This window comes from Schistocerca cancellata, chromosome 6 (genome assembly GCF_023864275.1).
Source record: "Schistocerca cancellata isolate TAMUIC-IGC-003103 chromosome 6, iqSchCanc2.1, whole genome shotgun sequence".
NCBI classification, from domain to species: Eukaryota; Metazoa; Arthropoda; class Insecta; order Orthoptera; family Acrididae; genus Schistocerca; species Schistocerca cancellata.
Window position 1 is genome coordinate 135,013,789 of NC_064631.1, and position 23,801 is coordinate 135,037,589.

Genomic DNA, 23,801 nt, shown 5'->3' on the forward strand with positions numbered 1-23,801 from the left:
GAGTATTCCAGTCAACATTGTCAAAAGCTTTCTCTAAGTCCACAAATGCTAGAAATGTGGGTTTGCCTTTCCTTTAAAAAACTAAGTGTAGTAATTCACCAAAATCAGTACCGCCTCCCAGTCCAGGTCATATATTTTTTAAAGACGTTGAGTTTTCTTAAATGTTCTCGTTTATCAGCCAAATGGATTTCATGGTCATTTCAAGTATTATGGTCAGCAATGCACACTGCTGAGCCTGTAGTTAGAGTTCATATTACTTGTGAGAGCCTAGAATATATCGCGTTACTGTGTTGCTGCTCTAGAGGTTAGATAATTTAATTTATTTGTTATGTGCATAGGGACCAAAGTTATCAGTTTTGGACAGGGCCAGATGATTCAGTGCCTAAGGGGCTCATTGTCTTTCGTAGTGACTGTACTTCGTTATTGTTATTGGGAGTTGCATTGCCCAATCAATTCTTGTAAAGTTTTGCTAGCAATAACACAGAGTAGGCACAGCACTTGCAGTTACAACACGACAATTAGAGTTCAGTACTCATTTCACAGTCCAGACTTCATGCAACGTAATCGTAAAGTTTCTCGTTTCACATTTTTAAAGAACGTTACAACAGCCACAGGCCTCTAGTTATTGACTTAGGAGTATTGAGACATTTAACACACTCTCGCAGATCAAAGAGGCTGCCGGCCCCTATTTACACTTACGTAATAGTGTAGCAGTGTAGAGGATTAATCTCAGTCCGGCAAAAACCGCTTCCGAGTAGCAACACGTCCGGTAAATCTTCTCGCGCTCCGCACACCGCTAAGTGTGTAAATTCTGGCCACTGCTGCGAGTGATATTTCGCGCCACATCACGTAAACTCCAAGTACAGATGAAAAGAATTTCTCAGTGTGTCACTAAAGCAATCGTGTCTGCGCAGCTCTTATGTGTGAATATTTGAAAAATGTATTACCCGTCTAGCGGAGTTACAAAGGCGCTTTAAATACGCATTACTTAATGCCCGACGGCCCCTAAGTATGTCATCTACTACCGGCGACAATGATGAGCCAGCAGGTCACCGAAAGATCATACCTCAGATTCTCCAGCAAGTCACCGAATGATCATACCTCAGATTCTTTTTAATATTTAAAATAGCTCGCCTGCAATTAGACAAATTCACATATATCTGGGGCAGTTATACCCTGGATGATGTTAATAGTATCTGCTACTGCAATGCTAGTAAATAAAGTTTTGACGTCGAAGATCACCAGAATTTGTCACTAATTTGTTCTGCGTAATTTTTTTTTTCTTTAAGTTTTCAATCTTTCACAAAAGTGTTCGTTTTTCTGACTAGACGTGCAGTTTCACTAAAAATTATTTACTTAGAAGTAAGGGAGTTAATCCTGTTCACCTAGAAAATTTTACCTTGAAGGAAAACAGCCACGAAATCCTGCAGACTTATATATTTATTGTACAATTCCGGACGAAGTCCAAAAATGCACGAGTAAATTAGTCAATCAAAGAACGAGGCTGTTGTATACTTAAAGTGAAGAGCTGAACAGTCCGTTTCCAAGTCGCCTTCGGGAATGCTAATGAATCCGTGGCAGAGTTCCGGGTGTAGTCCAGGTGAAGGGCAATCCGTTGGAGTTCAGCGTGATGAGTCGGCGTTATACAGGAAGCGTATTCAACAGCGAACGTGCCTCCTGCTTGCTGCACGCCGGTTTTATAGCCCCTAGGAGCGTTGTCAAATTACCATGTGATGTTGCTTACTGATATGGCCTCTGCTGTAAGAAATTCTGCACACTTGGGGTAGACTCAACTAAGAGTTAGTCACTTCCGCATTAGCCCTCCACCTAAGGAATCATAATTTTCTCTCTCTCTCTCTCTCTCTCTCTCTCTCTCTCTCTCTCTCTCTCTCTCTCTATCTCTCATTTTAATACTGTCGATCTCTTTGGTCCATAATTCACAATTATAGCTTCCGGAAAATCAAAGATCACGAATGGCTTTTCTAAAAGTCTGCTCCCCATATAACGTTCAGAACTAGCAGCTTCACACTACGAACTCCACGCCTAGTTCATCAATTGCTTTTGTCTGCAGCAGCTCCCAAAAATTATTCAATATTCGGCCTTTCAGTCAATCAGCTCTTTATTGACACACTGATTGGCCTTATGCTTCAATAACGAACCAACTGATTGGCTGCGCCCCTCGTCCACCGATTTTACGTCCATGTTAGGCGTTGCCTCCAGCCGTTACATTTATGCCACAACGAGCATATGTATGATGAAACTTCCTGGCAGATTAAAACTGTGTGCCCGACCGAGACTCGAACTCGGGACCTTTGCCTTTCGCGGGCAAGTGCTCTCCCATCTGAGCTACCGAAGTACGACTCACGCCCGGTACTCACAGCTCCACTTCTGCCAGTATCTCGTCTCCTACCTTCCAAGAGCTTCTGTATCAGCGCACACTCCGCTGCAGAGTGAAAATCTCATTCCATATGTATGATGTCACACAAATTCCTGTGACGCTTAGAATAAATGAAAATCTTCTGCAAAAGCGATAATCAGTCACGCAATCACTCTAAAAGCCATCTCGTCTTTAAATTCACTGCAGTTTTTATTTCCTGAATAGCTGGCCATCCACCATCTTCGCTGCAATAGCAGATTACAAAACGGAAACACAAAAATGCTCAGGAGTAGACAGGAATACGACTATAGTAGTATGTCACTTTAAAAAAAAATAAACACGAATTGCAGGGAAGCTATAGGGAAATGACTGCAGGAATAATGTGAAGAAATAGAAAAGGGGGTCGTCCTCTTAATGACAGATTCAGCATGTAGAAAAATCAGAAGGCGTTAACATTAAGAGGGAAAGGGGAATTCCATTAATCGACAACAGGGCCACAGCTGATCCATGGAAAGAGAACACTGAATGTCTCTACAAGGGGGGAAAATTGTCTGATGACGTGATAGTAGAAGAAATCGGAGTCCATGTGGAAGACATAAGGGATCCAATATCAGAGTTTAACAGAATTTTGGAAGGCTTGAGACCAAAAAAAGACAAAAAATATAGGTAACATCCCTTCGGAATTTCTAAAATCATTGGAGGTAGTAGGAACGCAATCCCGAACATAGAAACGGCGTATAAGTGCGAAAACTATCGTACGATCAGCATATCAGCTCATGCATCAAAGATTCTGACAAGAATAATTTACAGAAGAATGGAATGGCTTTAAGAAAGATAAGCCACCAGGGAGACAGTTCTGATGTTATGCGTGGTAATGGAAGCAGGCATTAACAAAAACCCAGATACATTCATAGAATTCGTCCAGACAGAAAAGCGTTCGACAAAACAAAATGGTGTAAAATTTTCGAAATTCTCAGTAAGGCAGGAGCAGGCTGTAGGGAAAGATGGATGAATACATCAAGTACAAGGACCAAGCGAGAAAAATAAGAACAGAAGACGATGAACGAAGTACACGAATAGAAAAGATGGAAGGAATGTAATCTTTCGCCCCTACTGTTCAATCTATGATCGGAGAAGCAATAACGGAAGTAACAGATTCAAAGTGGGATTAACAGAGGGTGAAGGGATATCATTGATAAAATAGGCTGATGACAGTTATCCTCAATGAAGAAATGCGGCACTGTTGAGTGGAATGTACAGTCTAGTGAGCACACACTATGGACTGAGAGTGAACAGCAGACAGAATGACGAAAGTAATGATAAGCAGCAGAACTGAAATTAGTGATGAACATAATACCACTATTGTGGTCCACGCTACCTTGGAAGCAGAAACACACGTGACTGACGAAGCCAGGACGGCATAAAAAGCACACACAAAAGCAGACACAACACCAGAGATATTCATTCAATATAACCCATTAACATCGCTGGTAGAATCATCAATAAGCAGATGTAACCATATAGGATCGCTGATCATCTTATGTAACTGCTGTCACGAAATTTCAATTGGAAATTAAGTTTATTTCCGACTATTGTTAGTGAAATGTCAAGTGAACACATAACTGATTACTACTAGAACAACAACGAAAGAACAGAATCAGTAAACAAATAGACAGCAATAGAAATAACAAAATAGCTTATCACCTGTGACAACTGCTGTCACTATGTCACTGTTGTTGTTGTTGTTGTTGTCTTTAGTCCAAAGACTGATTTGATGCAGCTCTCCATGCTACTCTATCCTGTGCAAACCTATTCGTTTCCGAGTAACTATTGCAACCCACATTCTTCTGAATCTGGTTAGTGTATTCAACTATTTATCTCCCTCTACGATTTTTACATCCACGCTTCCCTTCAGTACTAAACGCGTGATCCCTTGATGCCTCAGAACGTGTCCTCCCAACCGATCCCTTCTTCTAGTCAAGTTGTGCCACAAGTTCCTCTTCTTTGACCACCACTAAAAGAAAAGTCAGAACGTACTAATAAACTGATTATTGTTACTACATTAACGTGAAACACAATCAGTAACAAATAGACAGCAACAGAAACAACAATATTGCATGGAAGACAGGACTTGAAAACGTATTTAAAATCATATGATTCATAAATAACTCAATTGTAATACAGCAAACGTACCAAAATTTATAAAATGTTCTATTACAGATAACCTGATGAAAGCTGTATAGGTGAAATAGGCCTATAGTTGGAAATAAAACTAATGTTCTTAGCAGCGAACCTAGTTATACAAAATTAATTATGTATGCGCATAGTATTAAAAAAGGCAGTGAGGTGAGGGACCGGCCGCACATTTGGCGACACAGGGTGGTTAGTTTCGTATCGGGGGGATGTTGCGCAATGGCCGTTTCTTAAGACTGGAAATGAGTCAGACCGTTAAATTCGAACTCGTTGGAGAATAAAAATACACTCCTGGAAATTGAAATAAGAACACCGTGAATTCATTGTCCCAGGAAGGGGAAACTTTATTGACACATTCCTGGGGTCAGATACATCACATGATCACACTGACAGAACCACAGGCACATAGACACAGGCAACAGAGCATGCACAATGTCGGCACTAGTACAGTGTATATCCACCTTTCGCAGCAATTCAGGCTGCTATTCTCCCATGGAGACGATCGTAGAGATGCTGGATGTAGTCCTGTGGAACGGCTTGCCATGCCATTTCCACCTGGCGCCTCAGTTGGACCAGCGTTCGTGCTGGACGTGCAGACCGCGTGAGACGACGCTTCATCCAGTCCCAAACATGCTCAATGGGGGACAGATCCGGAGATCTTGCTGGCCAGGGTAGTTGACTTACACCTTCTAGAGCACGTTGGGTGGCACGGGATACATGCGGACGTGCATTGTCCTGTTGGAACAGCAAGTTCCCTTGCCGGTCTAGGAATGGTAGAACGATGGGTTCGATGACGGTTTGGATGTACCGTGCACTATTCAGTGTCCCCTCGACGATCACCAGTGGTGTACGGCCAGTGTAGGAGATCGCTCCCCAGACCATGATGCCGGGTGTTGGCCCTGTGTGCCTCGGTCGTATGCAGTCCTGATTGTGGCGCTCACCTGCACGGCGCCAAACACGCATACGACCATCATTGGCACCAAGGCAGAAGCGACTCTCATCGCTGAAGACGACACGTCTCCATTCGTCCCTCCATTCACGCCTGTCGCGACACCACTGGAGGCGGGCTGCACGATGTTGGGGCGTGAGCGGAAGACGGCCTAACGGTGTGCGGGACCGTAGCCCAGCTTCATGGAGACGGTTGCGAATGGTCCTCGCCGATACCCCAGGAGCAACAGTGTCCCTAATTTGCTGGGAAGTGGCGGTGCGGTCCCTACGGCACTGCGTAGGATCCTACGGTCTTGGCGTGCATCCGTGCGTCGCTGCGGCCCGGTCCCAGGTCGACGGGCACGTGCACCTTCCGCCGACCACTGGCGACAACATCGATGTACTGTGGAGACCTCACGCCCCACGTGTTGAGCAATTCGGCGGTACGTCCACCCGGCCTCCCGCATGCCCACTATACGCCCTCGCTCAAAGTCCGTCAACTGCACATACGGTTCACGTCCACGCTGTCGCGGCATGCTACCAGTGTTAAAGACTGCGATGGAGCTCCGTATGCCACGGCAAACTGGCTGACACTGACGGCGGCGGTGCACAAATGCTGCGCAGCTAGCGCCATTCGACGGCCAACACCGCGGTTCCTGGTGTGTCCGCTGTGCCGTGCGTGTGATCATTGCTTGTACAGCCGTCTCGCAGTGTCCGGAGCAAGTATGGTGGGTCTGACACACCGGTGTCAATGTGTTCTTTTTTCCATTTCCAGGAGTGTATGTCACAGGCCTGGTGCAGAAATCGACAGTACCAAGAAGCCTGACGGAGGTTACTGTGACCACAGCAAACCAAGTTGCAGCATGTAGGTAAATTCCCTGTGCATAGTAAAACCTTGGAGCAATTTCTCCCACGCTCACCGGATTTCTGTTGCTGTTCAACCTTGCAAAAAGGGTCGAATCTATGCCCTTCTATCGAGGCAATTTCTTTGAATAGCTCTGCGGTTAATGTGAGCGATTACTGTTCTCGATAAATCAAGGTATCGGATTAATCTGTCAACCGTTCCTTTTAATCATTCGTTTCAACTAACTGTAAAAGTACAGTCGGAGGAAGTAGTCAATAAGCAATAGGTTATTAATTAGTCAAAACTAACTGTAAAAGTACAATCGGAGGAAGTAGTCAATAAGCAATAGGTTATTAATTAGTCACAGGTGGACACCAAAGAAAATGGGAAGTGAGGGCGTTACCATGGTCTGGAATGTTCTTATCGTGGAAGTGCTGCTAATTGCGTCAACTGCAGACAGGCTGAGCTATGCTCTAGCAGAACGTTTAGTTATGTATACAATACGTCTAATTGTGATTACGGGTGATGATAAAATGGAATGCATAAAAACCAAAAGCAAATCGTACTTGTTAGGAACCTATTTCAGTCCTTACTTTTGGAAAAAAAAGAAACGAAAAGAAAAGCACTTTCAGTAACGACACACTACCTGTTTCTTCTGTTCCAGGTGAGTTCGGCAACTACTCTGCTACAACACCTAATAAGTTTCGAAGCAACGACTAAAAGGCACTCTCCGGAGATGGGTAAGAATTTCACTCATAATTAGTTCAATCTTTAACACATCAGACAACAAAAGGCGTATTCAGGCTTCTTGCTAAAAATCCAATTCAGTGAAACAATGCTCACTAGAAGTGTAAAGTTACATTGAATGAGACGGAGTAAGCAGAGTTTCGAGCCAGTGCACCCGTTTTTCGCGAATTTATTTCACAAACAGGTCTATAATTAAACAGCAGATTCATATCTTCGTTAAGGTATTCTATCACAGTATGCCTCTAAGTAAGTATTGATTCGTAGTGGAGGCCCGAGGACTTTGATCCAACGACATCGAAATGGTTCTTTCGGATACAGCTGCGACAGGTAACAGGTTTAGAGAAAGAACCAGTAAAAGAGGAAGATTGGGTTTAATGTCCCGTCGACATCGAGGTCAGAGCATAAGCTTGGACTGTGTCAGGGATGGGAAAAAAATTAGATCTTGTCCTTTCAAAGGAACCATTCCGGCATTTGTCTAATGCTATTTAAGGAAATCACGGAAACCTAAATCTTGAACCGTCGTCCTCCCGAAAGCGAGTCCAGTGATCTGAACACTCCGCCGCTTCGCTCGGTAGTAGCGGTAAAGGCAGCTGCCGTATGTATGATTTCCTGTAGTGCACGGACTCCTGCCGAAGTTAGTGGGCAGGATAATCTGAATTGTGTCATACCGTTGTTTCAGACTTATTTTTTAGCGAGAGATCAACCATCACGTTTAACTGAATCATATGATTACTATCTGAACATTTCTCTTTCGAGACATCATAAAGTCACAAGTTCTCAATTTTTATCACTTCTTCACTGGATTGAAAGTCGCTTTTTTTGTCTACGTTATCTACCTCCTCCCAAATTATTTATTTTGTTCAAACCATTGTCATCTTATTTCCCATTAATACAAGCAGGAGAGCTAATGACCAAATTGTTGTGCGCCGTCTATGAAGAACGGTTTCACTATCATAATCCTCGTAATCATCATCATTGGAAAAGAAACGTTCCTGTAAGAGTTGTCTTGCAACAGAGACTCGTTGGGTGATGCAGAACTTGCCGTGGTAGTTGCGGTTGTTGACAGTGCTGAAGAATCACAGCAGTAGACAGGCAATGTGACCCGACGGCACATGGTATAATCTCATCTGCCGTTTATTTATCGCGACTCTTCAAAACGGACTCTGAAGCATGTAAGCATGACTCCAAAACGAACACTGAGTCGTATTGCGAGGTCGCAGTGGCAGTCAAACATATTATTCCTTACGAAAGTAACATTGTTCAGTCATCCCGGATGGGCCAGCGAATTTGGCAGAAGTCTGAGCACATGCCCAGGTGGTCCAATGATGATTAGATTTCGCCCTGCTACATTTTCTGGCCACGCGGAGTGGCCCCGCAGTTTGAGATGCCATGTCACGGACTGCGCGGCGCCTCCCGCCGGAGGCTCGAGTCCTCCTTCGGGCATGGGTGTGTGTGTGTGTTGTTCTTAGCATAAGTTAGTTTAAATTAGTTTAAGGGGCTCCGGAAAGGCTCAAAATCATGAAAAGTTCAATTTTTACTTTTTTGCGTTTTCTGAATCTGCAGACTATTACCTTTTAATAGATATATAATTTATTCAATTCCGAAGACTACAACTATTTTTAATTTTTTTTTTTTGAAATGTGTTCTACATGGGCGTGACCCACTGTGGCGCTGTTAAACTGCTGTCAAATGGTGTTATTATTAACGTCCGTGTTCATCAGGTACATTTTAGTGATGTGAGATAAAGTATGTGTTGTGGCTAACCTGTGATGGTTCAATATATATCGCTGGTGTGATTGTCGATTGTTTCATGTTTATTTACTCTGTCGTTATCTCGAAAATATTCGTAATTAATTCTGTTTCTTGAGTCTGTTTTGTTGAAGTATAATAATGAGTAAAAGTAAAGTTATTAGAAATCCTCTGAAGGCTTTTAAGAAAAGGAGAAATGTTGGAAAGCCAAAGGTATGTGTTATTACTGTAAATAATAACATTCTAACATGGTACGAGCGATGCTTGCTTTAGACAAGGAACGCCTTCGGGCTGCAGACAGGGCTGTAAAGAGTCTAGAAATACAAGCAAGAGTAAACAGGAGGAGGAACAAGAGGAAGCTGGAGGAGGAGTTTGCAGAGGATGAAGATAATCCATCCTATGGACCTGGAATGCACTAAACAGTTAATCCAATCTTTGTCGCTCGATTCCCAAAACTTTTATTTTCTCATACTAATTACATGTTTTCTAAGGATCTTCCAAACATATTTGTTTCAAACTTTCAGTAAATGTTACACAGTACCTTCTGCATAATTTAACACAGCCTTTTTCCAAAGAACTGTATATTTTTGAATATATAAATAAAAAATTGCAAAAAAATGTTGTGAATTTTCATTACAATTGAAAAAAAATCATCTTTAATAACTGAACTAAAATTTTGTAAAATCCGTGTGTTAAGTTGTAGCCCATATTCCAATAAATAATCTGTAAAAAGTTCAACTTCCGACCTCAAATACTTTGTGAGGAAAGATGTAATTTATAAGTGTTATTTTAACATTGCAAGTATAGGGCGTTCCGGAGCCCCTTAAGTACTATGTAAGTCTAGGGACCGATCACCTAAGCAGTTTGGTCCCTTAGGAATTCACTCACACACACACACACACACACACACACACACATTAAATTTTCTGTGTTGTCTTCACTGGCCTGGTTCCTGCGTTGTAACGACCATTTCAAACCGAGGCCATGAAGAGGATTACTGTCACAGAGCGAAGGTGCGTTGTTCTGTACCTCTGCGAGATCGCCTCCTGGGAAGATTACTAGTAGAACAACGCAGCTTCGCGGGAAACCGCGTCCACAGGGGCATCGCAGTATGGGAGGAGAGCAAGATCTGAGTAACACACCGACCTAAGTGACGCGGTGGCTGGAGCACTCCTGGAGCTCTTCCTCCCTTGCGAAAAGTATGGCTACGTCGCTAGCAAATTTTATCATTTACACCATTTCGCTCTGATTTTAATCCAACTTCTGAGTCATTCTCTACTGTCCCTCCTAGCTTCTTCAATGTACAGGTTGAATAACTGACAAAGATTGCATCGCTGCCTTACGCCCTTTTCAATCTAAGTACTTTTGTCTTATTGTGCCCTCTTGGTTATCGTGTATATTGTGGTGTAACCGCCAGACACCACACTTGCTAGGTGGTAGCCTTTAAAGCGGCCGCGGTCCGCTAGTATACGTCGGACCCGCGTGTCGCCACTGTCAGTGATTGCAGACCGAGCGCCGCCACACGGCAGGTCTAGAGAGACGTCCGAGCACTCGACCGAGTGGTACAACCGACTATGCTAGCGAAGCTACACCGACAAATACGCTCTCATTTGCCGAGACGATAGTTAGCATAGCCTTCAGCTACGTCATTTGCTACGACCTAGCAAGGCGCCATTACCAGTTTATATTGAGATTATAAGTAATGTATCATCAAGACCGATGTACACCAATTATGGATTAAAGTTAAGTATTCCAGAAGCTATGTACTAATTTTTGGCTACTATAATTCCTTGTCATTTTCCAGACCTCACGCCAGCCTGCGTGAGCTTAAACGCGTGCCTTTCGCTTTCCTCCAAACTCCGTGAATTGGCTCCTGCCAATTCACAACATATATTGTGTATCACCCGTCTCCCTCTAACTTTCTTACCTATTTATCTGAGGATTTCAAACATCCTATACCACTTAACATTGTCAAACACTTTCCTTAGTTCGAAAGCGTTTTGATTTTTCCTATGTCTCCATAGTGAAGCGCGTCACTCTCGTGCCTTTTCTGAATCAACGTATACTGCAGCGGTTTCGTTCCTATTAAGCAAGCGAGGGATATGCAACAGCAGACAAGCGCCGTACTCCTATTCTAAATAACGTGCACTCTGTTCCGACCTCGGACGTGTGGGGATTTCCGGGAATGAGTTCTCATTCGGCGGACCGTGCTTGGTCAGGTAGCTATGAATAAATTGCCTCTCTCTGCTGCAAAGCGAGGGCAGTTCTAGAGGAAGCTGAAAAAGCAAGAAATACGAAAGTGTAAGTTAAACTGAGAAAAGCAATTGAGATACCACGACGAACAATAAATCTGAAAAGATTAACACCATGACGAGTAACAATTACAAACTTACAAAAAAGCATACGAAACCAGTTTGCCGTGATCGGCAGTAGTCCCTAAGGTCGGAAGCCGTGTTACAGAAACTCGCTAAAAAGCCTTAAGGTTAATTGGAAATACATTAGTGTTCCATATTCCACAATAGTGAGTTGTTGTTGTTGTTGTTGTTGTTGTTGATAATAATGATGATGTTGTGGTCTAAGTCTGAAGACGTTTATTGCCTCTCCACACTACTCTATCCTGCGCAAGCTACTTAATCTCAGAATAATTACTCCAACCTACGACCACTGAAACTGCTTACTGTATTCACATTTTGGTCTCCCTCTACGATCTTTGTACCCCACACTTCTCTGCATTACCAAATTAACAATTCCTTAATGTTTCAGGACGTGTCCTATCAACGGATCCCTCCTTTTAATCAAGTTTCGCTTTTCTCTCCAGTTTGATTCACTACTTCCTTATTATAGAATGAAACATCAAGTTTACTGAAACTAGTCATTTTTTATTTACATACACGACGCGTTTCGGAGGTTTAACTTTCCATCACCAGGTGGTTTTACGTGTGTTAGTATGAGGTATGTGTGTGTTGTGTTACGATTTTGGGGTAAGTTGTGCCACTGTCTCCAGTGGCCACAGGTTCTTTTCTCTGTCGTAACATCACATGTAAACTGTCATATTTTGTAAAGAAAGAAGTCATAACACAACACACACTTATTTGTCACTAACACATGAAAATCCACCAGATGATGGAGGTTTAAACCTTCGAAACGCGTCGTGGGTATAAATAAACACTGTCTGTTAACAGGAAACTTATTGTTTCATTCGATATCAATAACAGTCACGGTAACGCCTAACCTAAAATGTTGGCATTTAAACTCCTTATTAATTACTCGATCTACCTGAATAGTCTTCAGCATTCTTCTGTAGCATCATATTTTAAAAGATTCTATTCTCTTCTTGTCTGAACTGCTTATTGTGCACGTTCCGTTGCCGTATAAAGCTACACTCCATATGTATCGTGCTTACCAGGTGAAAAAGTTTTGTCATGACTGCCTCTCCCAAGGACATCAATAATTCTGAGGGGATTTCGCGTACTCCAGGGGCCTTGCTTCGACTTAGGTCTTCCAGTGCTCTGTTAAATTCTCCTTCATACTTATTTTCATCTATTTCTTTTTCTGTAGCATTGCCTCAAAGTTCGTTTCTCTTTTTTTCCCCTCTACATATTCCTTGCGTCGGTCCCTCTCCCCTCTCTCCTTTAAATCAATCAATCTTTTACCTTTCCTTTCTTTGTTTAGTACTGGATTGCCGTCTGAACACTGCCTCTTAACATTCATACAGCAGCTTCTCTTTTCTCTAAACGTCTCTTTAATTTTTTTATAGGTGCCATCTATCCTTCCTCCACTTATGCATGCTTCTACAGCCTTGCATTTCTCGTCTAGCCATCCTCGTAGTGACCATAGCGGCTAACGGTATGCTGTGCCATGTAGCGACAATTTTGCTGACGATTGGCAGTTTTAAGTCAGTTCCAATGTTACGGTTTGAATATCTTCTTAAGAAGTATTTTATGTGACGATAACATTTTGCTCATAAATCTGTTCGTTTGTTACTACATGTAATTTTTTGGATTTTCTGAAGAAGACACCCATAATCTGTGTCGAAACCAGGTTAAACTAAAAATCTTGTTGCAACTGGTTGGTTGTATTACACAATTCTTTTTTTTTTCGGACTAAAAGGCTCACAGATCGAAACTGCCACAATGTTGTAACCAGTCGTCTTTATTATATAAATCAAATTTATTTTTTAATTGATCATTACTCTTCATGAATACTGCTCACATGTCTGATCAATATCTGTTACGTTCTACGTTGCAAAAACTGTAGTTCTAGGATATGAATTGTTCAAAAAACAGTGTGTACTCCAACATTATCGGACAGATTGAAGTTAGAACATGAAAAAAATGCGAGGGTAAGTCAATTATTATCCGCAAAGCAGTTTTATTGTAATCAACTGGGAAACTTACGAGAACATCATTTTTCGACATAGTCTCCTTACATTTCAACGCACTCGGTCCATTGTTGTACAAGCTTCCTGATGCCCTCATAAAAGAAGGTTCTCGGTTGAGCTGCGAGCCAGGAGTGGACCGCTTCTTTCACTGCTTCGTTCGAGGCAAATCGACGGCCCCTTAATGCCTGTTTGAGTGGACCAAACAAGTGGCAGTCAGAAGGGGAAAGAACGGAACTATATGGGGGATAACCCAATACTTCAAATTTGAGTTTCTGAAGCGTTTCAGCAGTATGGGTAGCAGTATGCGGACGGGCAATTTCGTGCAACAACACACCTTTTGACAGCAATCCTCAGCGTTTCATTCGAATTGCAGGCTTTAGCCTGGCAGTAAGCATCTCACTGTAACGTACAATGTTTGCTGTTGTGCCCCTTTCCCCATAATATTTCAGTACTGGACTTTGTGCGTCCCAAAAAACCGTAAGCGTCAGTTTTCCTGCGAACGGATGGTTTTTGAACTTTTTCTTGCACGGCGAATTTGGATGTTCAATTACATATTCTGCCGTTTTACTCTTCGGCTCGTAATGATGAATCCATGTTTCGTCACCAGTAGTGATCCTGTATAAGAAGTTGTCCCCTTCGTTACCATAGCGATCCAAATGTTTTTGCAGATGTCCAAGCGCGTTTGGTTATGCAACTGTGTGAGTTGTTTTGGGACCCATCTTGCACAAACTTTATGAAACCCAACGCTGTTGCGGATGATTTCGTGGGCAGAACCGTGACTTATTAGCAGACGATGTGCCACTTCGTCACTGGTGAATCGTCTGTCCAAGAGAATCATTTCATGTGAACGCTCAATGGTTTCTTCATTTGTGGCGTCAAACGGTCGTCCGGGTGCATTATCGTGCGTAACACCTGTGCGACCATTCCGGAATTTTTCAATTCATTCGTAGACACACCGTTGTGGTAAAACACTGTTCCCGCACTGTACCCAAAGTCTTCGACGAATTTCGGTCCCTGATACGCCTTCCGACCACAAAAAACGGTTCACTAAGCGTTGCTCTTCTTTGGTGCAAATAGACAGCGGAGGAGCCATGATTAACAGCACGGCAGAGATAACAAACTAACCTAGCAGCTTGAAAATTGCAAAGATACAACAACAAATAAACAAAGCATGCGTCATCAACGTAAAACGACAGTACTACCAAAATAAACAAAAATATAACTAAATTGCGGATAATAATGGACTTACCCTCATACTACACGACTAGTACTTGGTCTCTACCGAGCGAGACACTGGACTCGCGTTCGGGAGGACGGCGGTTCAATCCCGCGTCCGGCCATCCTGATTTAGGTTTTCCGTGATTTCCCTAAATCGGTCCAGGCAAATGCCGGGATGGTTCCTTTCAAAGGGCACGGCCGACTTCCTTCCCCGTCCTTCCCTAATCCGATGAGACCGATGACCTCGCTGTCTGGTCTCCTTCACCGAAACAACCAACCAACCAACCAACTCGGTCTCTCGAACCTGAGTATTCCAACAAAAAACTCTACCAACGGCACAGCTAGATAACACAGCTATAGATTGCTGAATGAAGATACTTGTCATACATCAGACTGCAACATTGCCAAATCTCCATTCTTCGATTGCCATTTTCTACCGAAATTTTGTTGCAGACACTTTTGTACTGTTAGTACGTAAGGAATAGTGCTGTGACATCCGAGAGCGTGGATTTTAGTTCATTGTGTGTACGGGAACGGTAATGGTCAAATAACACTTCCAACATCTATTGCAAAGTGAAAATTAATACGGTAGGAAGCAGGGCACAAGGCTGCCAGATTGGAATGCTGAGCCACAATCTGACTATACAATAAAAAAAAAAAAAAATTGGCAAAACCAAGATGCAAACACTGCTAACAACACGATTACAGAATAATGCTATCATACGCAACCGGTGGTCTACTCATGTTATAGAATTAATTAAAATAAAATTAAAAAAATACCACCCATTTAAGCAAACTGTTCTTGAACGTGTGCAAGATAAACAGCCTTACAGCCTATAACCTTAATAAAAACAGTATTACTGCTACAAAGAAATAACTTCACAGTTAAAATTAAAAAAAAGAATTGAATGAACGAATGAACGAATTTTGACCCAGAAAAAATTATAGCCCATTAAGAATGTCAGTACGGTAACAGAGTTTATAGCAAGCTGGAAGGTTTCAAACTATTCAAATGTTAATTGTCTTAACAGCACAAGTCTCATTGACTATTGAACAACCTTGCTAATAACCAAAGAATCTGCAGCTTACAGAGAAAAGCACAATAATAAATATGGAGTGATCATTACATAACGCAGTAGCCTGGAGAGAGTAAGCGCAAATTAGCACAATATTGACGTTTGGCGTTCAACATCGGCAACGGGTCTTAATTTCGTGCGCAAGACCCCATTAGAACAACAACCTATACACTGACAACAGCTTCCATAACACAAAAACAACATTTATATGCTGCTCATTTAAACAAATCACCACAGCACTAAAATACAGGATCATGTAGAAAACAAATGGCGATCAGATTCGGCTCAAAGTTTTTTAAATTCGTTATTGCGTAATAAACTGCAGCTACAGTTGATGTTAATTCTCTCGGTAAGATAGCTTGAATCAAATTAACATTCGTAAAAGTTAGTCTGTAGAACCACTCAAGACTTTAACCTAGTAAAGGACGAAAACTTGCCACAGTTTGTAACTATTGAGAATACCGCCCTTTGACAGCACATGGTTTTCTACAAATTACAACCGTCCACAGGCAGAAAGTGAGACAGTAAAATCCAACTTAAGTTGAAAGTTAAACTTTAGCACGCAGACGAGGAATTCATTGACAAATTGTAAAAGTAGCAATTCACTCACATAAGACACAAATTCGCCGAACAGCAGCTACAACTGACAGCAATCAGGAACTGACAGCAAGATCAACCGGGGCACATGTCAGTCACTTCTTCTCGCGATTAACGATGATGCAAACTCAATATTCAAAGCGATTTAGAACAACACCCCTCGAACAAATAGAATGGCCACACGGAGCAATCACGATCTGGGAAATATCCACCAGACAGATAGCTCACCATTTGAAAATTAATCCCGGGAGCTGCCGTAAATGTGCAAGCCAGGCCAATCTCCGCGGGTCTAGTCACAGAGAAAAGGCGGAACTACTCTTGAACAGAGCCGGCCGCTGTGGACGAGCGGTTCTAGGCGCTTCAGTCTGGAACCGCGCGACAGCTACGGTCGCAGGTTCGAATCCTGCCTCGGGCATGTATGTGTGTGATGTCGCTTAGGTTAGTTAGGTTTAAGTAGTTCTAAAATCATTGGGGGAAGTGGCAACAAAACGACTATTCACGTTGGTGTGTAGAATATATGAGTCTGGCGATATACCATCTGACTTTCGGAAAAGCATCATCCACACAATTCCGAAGACGGCAAGAGCTGGCAAGTGCGAGAATTATCGCACAATCAGCTTAACAGCTCATGCATCGAAGCTGCTTACAAGAATAATATACAAAAGAATGGAAAAGAAAATAGAGAATGCGCTAGGTGACGATCAGTTTGGCTTTAGGAAAAGTAAAGGGACGAGAGAGGCAATTCTGACGTTACGGCTAATAATGGAAGCAAGGCTAAAGAAAAATCAAGACACTTTCATAGGATTTGTCGACCTGGAAAAAGCGTTCGACAATATAAAATGGTGCAAGCTGATCGAGATTCTGAAAAAAGTAGGGGTAAGCTATAGGGAGAGACGGGTCATATACAATATGTGCAACAACCAAGAGGGAGTAATAACAGTGGACGGACAAGAACGAAGTGCTCGTATTAAGAAGGGTGTAAGACAAGGCTGTAGCCTTTCGCCCCTACTTTTCAATCTGTACATCGAGGAAGCAATGATGGAAATAAAAGAAAGGTTCAGGAGTGGAATAAAAATACAAGGTGAAAGGATATCAATGATACGATTCGCTGATGACATTGCTATCCTGAGTGAAAGTGAAGAAGAATTAAATGATCTGCTGAACGCAGTATGGTTTGAGAGTAAATCGGAGAAAGACGAAGGTAATGAGAAGTAGTAGAAATGAGAATAGCGAGAAACTTAACATCAGGATAGATGGTCACGAAGTCAATGAAGTTAAGGAATTCTGCTACCTAGGCAGTAAAATAACCAATGACGGACGGAGCAAGGAGGACATCAAAAGCAGACTCGCTATGGCAAAAAAGGCATTTCTGGCCAAGAGAAATCTACTAATATCAAATATCGGCCTTAATTTGAGGAAGAAATTTCTGAGGATGTACGTCTGGAGTACAGCATTGTATGGTAATGAAACATGGACTGTGGGAAAACCGGAACAGAAGAGAATCGAAGCATTTGAGATGTGGTGCTATAGACGAATGTTGAAAATTAGGTGGACTGATAAGGTAAGGAATGAGGAGGTTCTACGCAGAATCGGAGAGGAAAGGAATATGTGGAAAACACTGATAAGAAGAAGGGACAGGATGATAGGACATCTGCTAAGACATGAGGGAATGACATCCATGGTACTAGAGGGAGTTGTAGAGGGCAAAAACTGTAGAGGAAGACAGAGATTGGAATACGTCAAGCAAATAATTGAGGACGTAGGTTGCAAGTGCTACTCTGAGATGAAGAGGTTAGCACAGGAAAGGAATTCGTGGCGGGCCGCATCAAACCAGTCAGTAGACTAATGACCAAAAAAAAAAAAAGTTCTAGGGGACTGATGTCCTCAGATGTTAAGTCCCATAGTGATTTGGACCATTTTTTGAACATAGCCTATGTTTATTGGTCACCGCAACCACAGGCGCCGCAATGACAACAGCAGTGCGGCACAGAAGTACACCACAATCCAACTGATCCCCTTGTAATACACCGTGCAGACTCGCTCCGTCTTCCTTTTTCCCGTGCAGAGCGCCGGCCCCCGGATATGAAGTGGGCTCTCGCCAACTAGTGCGCCGCAAAGCAAATCACTTAGACAGGAAAAACTCCGCGAAAGCAAGAGCGTCGCGGGAGGCCACGACACAAAAATATCGCACACGAAGCGAAAAGACATGCCAAAAAAACTGGTAGAGCCGCCGCGGGCACGCAGAAGTGCCGCAACACGACGTGAAATGGACTCGACTAATGTCTGAAGTAGTGCTGGAGGGAACTGACACCATGAATCCTGCAGGGCTGTCCATTAATCCGTAAGAGATACGAGGGGGTGGAGAATTCTTCTGAACAGCACGTTGCAAGACATCTAAGATATACTCAATAATGTTCATGTCTGGGGAGTTTGGTGGCCAGCGGAAGTGTTTAAACGCAGGAGAACGTTCCTGAAGCCACTCTGTAGCAATTCTGGACATGTGTGGTGTCGTATTGTCCTGCTGGAATTTTCCAAGTCCGTCGGAATGCACAATGGATACGAATGGATGCAAGTGATCAGACAGGATGGTTACGTACGTGTCACCTGTCAGAGTCGCATCTAGACGTATCAGGGGTCCCCTATCAATCCAACTGCACACGCCCCACACCATTACAGAGCCTCTTCCAGCTTGAACAGTCCCCTGCTGATATGCTGGGTCCATGGATTCATGAGGTTGGTTCAAGTGGCTCTGAGCACTATGGGACTTAACGTCTGAGATAATCTGTCCCCTAGAACTTAGAACTACTTAAACCTAACTAACGTAAGGAGATCACACACGTCCATGCCCGAGGCAGGATTCGAACCTGCGACCGTAGCGGTCACGCGGGTCCAGATTGAAGCGCCTAGAACCGTTCTGCCGCACCGGCCGGCATTCATGAGGTTGTCTACAAACCCGTACGCGCCCATCCGCTCGATACAATTTGAAACGAGACTCGTCCGACCGGGCAACATGATACCAGTCAACAATCCAATGTCGGCGTTGAGAGTCCCAGGCAAGGCGCGCGGCTTTGTGACATGCAGTCATGAAGGGTACACGAATGGGCCTGACACTTGTTGGTGGCCCAGCGTTGAAATCTGCATCAATTTGCGGAAGGACTGCACTTTTGTCACGCTGAACGATTCTCTTCAGTCATAGTTGGTCCCGATCCAGCCGCAGCGATGTCGGTGATTTGATGTTTTACCGGATTCCTAATATTCACGGTACACCCCTGAAATGGTCATATGGGAAAATCCCAACTTCATCGCTACCTCGGAGATACTGTCTCTCATAGCTCGTGCGCCGATTATAACGGCACGTTCAAACTTCTTGATAACCTGCCGTTGTAGAAGCAGTAACCGACCTAACAACTGCGCCAAACACTTATTGTCTTACATAGGCGTTCCCATCCGCAGCTCCGTATTCTGCTCGTGTACATATCTTTTTATTTGAATACGCATACCTATACCAGTTTCTTTGGCGCTTCAGTGTACTTTGATGAGCGTTATGGAGTCAGGCAGGGACGTGTCCCTCTGTACTGTACGGCCAAGGTCGTCAGGGCGTACGTGGCACCGTCATCAGCGTAATAATCTCGTGGGTGCGCCATATTAGCGCGGTAAGGGGCCATCAAGAGGCCCGGCACGCCGTGCGTGGAGACCGCCCGCCTAGCCCTGACGGGGAGCTGCCAGTAGCGCTCCGACACACACGCCGCGCACACATGGCCCTCGCCGCGCTGGTGCTCGCCATCGACGCGAATGTCTGCTCCGCTGCAGAGCTGAAACACGTGAGTACTTCACAGCTAAGATATAGGACGCGAGTTATGTGCCTGGCCAAGTAACTTCTATCGAATGCTGCACTACAATTCAAAGTGACACAGGTACATGAGACTATTTTGCAACTTGCCAATGTTCTTGCCGCAGTGGTAACACCTGTTCCCGTCAGATCAAATTAAGCGCTGTCGGGATTGGCTAGCACTTGGATGGGTGACTTTCCGGTCTGCGGAGCGCTGTTGGCGAGCGGGGTGCACTCAGCTCTTGTGAGGCAAACTGGGCAGCTACACTACTGGCCATTAAATTTGCTACACCAAGAAGAAATGCAGATGATAAACGGGTATTCATTGGACAAATATATTATACTAGAACCGACATGTGATTACATTTTCAGGCAATTTGGGTGCATAGATCCTGAGAAATCAGTACCCAGAACAACCACCTCTGGCCGTAATAACGGCCTTGATACGCCTGGGCATTGAGTCAAACAGAGCTTGGATGGCGTGTACAGGTACAACTGCCCATGCAGCTTCAACACGATACTACGGTTCATCAAGAGTAGTGACTGGCGTATTGTGACGAGCCAGTTGCTCGGCCACCATTGACCAGACGTTTTCAATTGGTGAGAGATCTGGAGAACGTGTTGGCCAGGGCAGCAGTCGAACATTTTCTGTGTCCAGAAAGGCTCGTACGGGACCTGCCACATGCGGTCGTGCATTATCCTGCTGAAATGTAGAGTTTCGCAGGGATCGAATGAAGGGTAGTCACGGGTCGTAACACATCTGAAATGTACCGTCCACTGTTCAAAGTGCAGTCAATGCGAACAAGAGGTGACCGAGACGTGAAACCAATGGCACCCCATACTATCACGCTGGGTGATACGCCGGTATGGCGATGACGAATACACGCTTCCAATGTGCGTTCACTGCGGTGTCGCCAAACACGGATGCGACCATCATGATGCTGTAAAGAGAACCTGGATCTATTCGAAAAAACGACCGTTTGCCATTCGTGCACCCAGGTTCGTCGTTGAGTACACCATCGCAGGCGCTCCTGTCTGTGATGCAGCGTCAAGGGTAACCGCAGCCACGGTCTCCGAGCTGACAGTCCATGCTGCTGCAAACGTCGTAGAACCGTTCGTGCAGATGGTTGTTGTCTTGCAAACGTCCCCATCTGTTGACTCAGGGATCGAGACGTGGCTACACGATCCGTTACAGTCATGCGGATAAGATGCCTGTCATCTCGACTGCTAGTTATACGAGGCCGTTGGGATACGGCACGGCGTTCCGTATTACCCTCCTGAACCCAACGATTCCATATTCTGCTAACAGTCATTGGATCTCGACCAACGCGAGCACGAAAGTTGTGATACGATAAACCGCAATCGTGATAGGCTACAATCCGACACCGGTCAACTGCTGTTTGTGTATGAGAAATCGGTTGGAAACTTTCCTCATGTCAGCATGTTGTAGGTGTTCTGAAAAGCCAATCATTTGCATATCACAACATCTTCTTCCTGTCGGTTAAAATTCGCGTCTGTAGCACGTCATCTTCGTGGTGTAGCAATTTTAATGGGCAATAGTGTACTTGATTGAGAAGTAGTACCTCCGGTTACGAAAAGTGACTATGGCAGGGGGAGCTGTGTGCTGACTACACCCCCTTCCATATCCAAGTTCAGTGACAGCTACAGGCTGAGGATAACACGGCGGTCTTTCAGTACCGGTAGAGCCTTACGAGACCTGTTCGGATGGAGTCTTAAAAAAAGAAGAGTGTGACCAAGTCGCCGTAAACAGCGGTCGAAACGGTCTACCAATCATTTAATTCCTCGACGATATAAATCCGCTCCTTGATCATGTAGCTGTATGAGAAGCGCAGCGTTAATGGCCTCAGCGTTGGAAAATCTCTCCCACCCCCATCCCACCCCATGATGTTCTTTCAGATTGCGGAAATGATGGAAATCATATGTGGCAAAATCTGATGACGGATGCTTCCAAACCTCCCATCGAAAACGGTGATGCAAAGGTTCCACTGTCGTTTAGGAAAACAATGCCTTTCCTTAACTTTTTCTGCCTCTCGATCTTTATGGCGTTTCGCAGCGATGCAAGTGTTGCACAGTATGGGTCGGCTATAATGGTTGTGACCTTTGCTATAAACCAGTGCTTCCCAACCTGCTGGTAATTACACCCTGAGGGGTAAAATTAAATTTTAAGAAGGGTAAAAACCAAACGATTCGATTCTGTTTCAGTCACGAAACTAAATTCTTTGCAAAAGTTCATTAATATAATCACAATTTTGTAAGACTCTAATACTGATTATATAAATTATCAATAATTACTTTTCCCCATTAGTAGCATTAATGCAGTGGAGGTTACAGGTTCCTCATGTGAGGAACCCTCTACACACACATGATGTGCTTTGTCCCGTACAATGCTGATGATAAAATTGAGACGCATACGTGACAAATGCTAAATATCTCAAGAAAATGGTTTCTCCAAGTTGTAGATACTACTTGCAGAGTCCATAAATTGCTTCATTACTGGCTTTGAAACAAAGATATGAATTGACAGCAAGACACAGCAGCAACTACGAAAGGCGTTTGAAACGTCCGTGCAAAAGTAAAAACTACTTACGTGTTTGGGGTAAACCTTTGTTATTTTTCGACGTAGTCTCCTTTTAGACTTATACACTTCGTCCAACGCTTTTCTAATTTGTTGATCCCTTCCGAATAATAGGAATTGCCCGAGTCTGCAAAATAGCTATTACTTGCTGCAATCACCTCCTCGTTTGAATAAAATCTGTGTCCCGCCAGACATTTCTTCGAATTGGGGAACAAATACTAGTCCGAAGGAGCCAAGTCTGGATAATAAGGGGGATGTGAAACGAGTTGGAATCCTATTTCCATTAATTTTGTGACCACAACTGCTGAGGAGTGTGCTGGTGCATTGTCGTTATGGAAAAGGACTTTTTTGCGGTCCAATCGCCGGCGTTTTTCTTTCAGCTCGGTTTCCAAACGGTCGAATAACGATTCATAATATGCACCTGTAATAGTTTTACCCTTTTCCAGATGGTCGACGAGGATTATCCCCTGCTAATTCCAAAAGACTGTCGCCTAACCTTTCCGGCCGAAGGAATGGTCTTTGCCTTTTTTGGTGCAGATTCTCCCTTGGTAACAAATTGTTTAGATTGTTGTTTGGTCTCAGGAGTACAGTAATGTATCCATGTTTCATCCACAGTGACAAAACGACGATTAAAGTCTTGCGGATTCTTCCTGAACAGCTGCAAACCATCCTTGCAACAGCCGGCTGGTGTGGGCGTGCGGTTCTAGGCGCTACAGTCTGGAACCGCGTGACCGCTACGGTCGCAGGTTCGAATCCTGCCTCTGGCATGGATGTGTGTGATGTCATTAGGTTAGTTAGGTTTAAGTAGTTCTAAGTTCTTGGGGACTGATGACCTCAGATGTTAAGTCCCATAGTGCTCAGAGCCATTTGAACCAAGCCATCCTTGCAACACTTCACACGATTCCGTTTTTGGTTAAGCGTCAGCAATCGCGGAACCCATCTTGTGGATAGCTTTCTCATGTCCAAATGTTTATGCAAAATATTATGTACCCGTTCATTCGAGATGCCCACAGCACTAGAAATCTCACGCACATTAACTCTTCTGTCATCCATCACCATACCATGGGCTTTTTATCAATTATTTCTGGAGTCGTAACCTCCACAGAGCGTCCAGAACGTTCAGCATCACTTGTGCCGATATGGCCAGTCCGAAAATTTTAAAACCGCTTATAAACTGTTCTAATCGAAGGTGCAGAGTAACCGTAATGTTTATCAATCTTCTCTTTCCTTTCCTGAGGCGTTTTGCCTTTCATAAAGTAATGTTCAT

The 23,801-nt window shown here is 43.8% G+C and overlaps 1 protein-coding gene across 2 annotated transcripts in view; it reads left to right on the forward strand.

The window, feature by feature from the left end:
- Window positions 1–23,801, forward strand: part of LOC126190922 (venom dipeptidyl peptidase 4-like) — a 605,109-nt gene that overhangs the window by 275,989 nt on the left and 305,319 nt on the right. The window contains exon 1 of one of the 2 annotated variants that reach the window (XM_049931559.1): window positions 19,857–19,930. The exons of the other annotated variant lie outside the window; for it this stretch is intronic. Coding sequence (XP_049787516.1) covers window positions 19,865–19,930 — 66 coding nt within the window. The 5' untranslated portion in view covers window positions 19,857–19,864. Of the gene's footprint in view, window positions 1–19,856; window positions 19,931–23,801 lie in introns of those variants that run through there. 2 annotated transcript variants of the gene reach the window in all.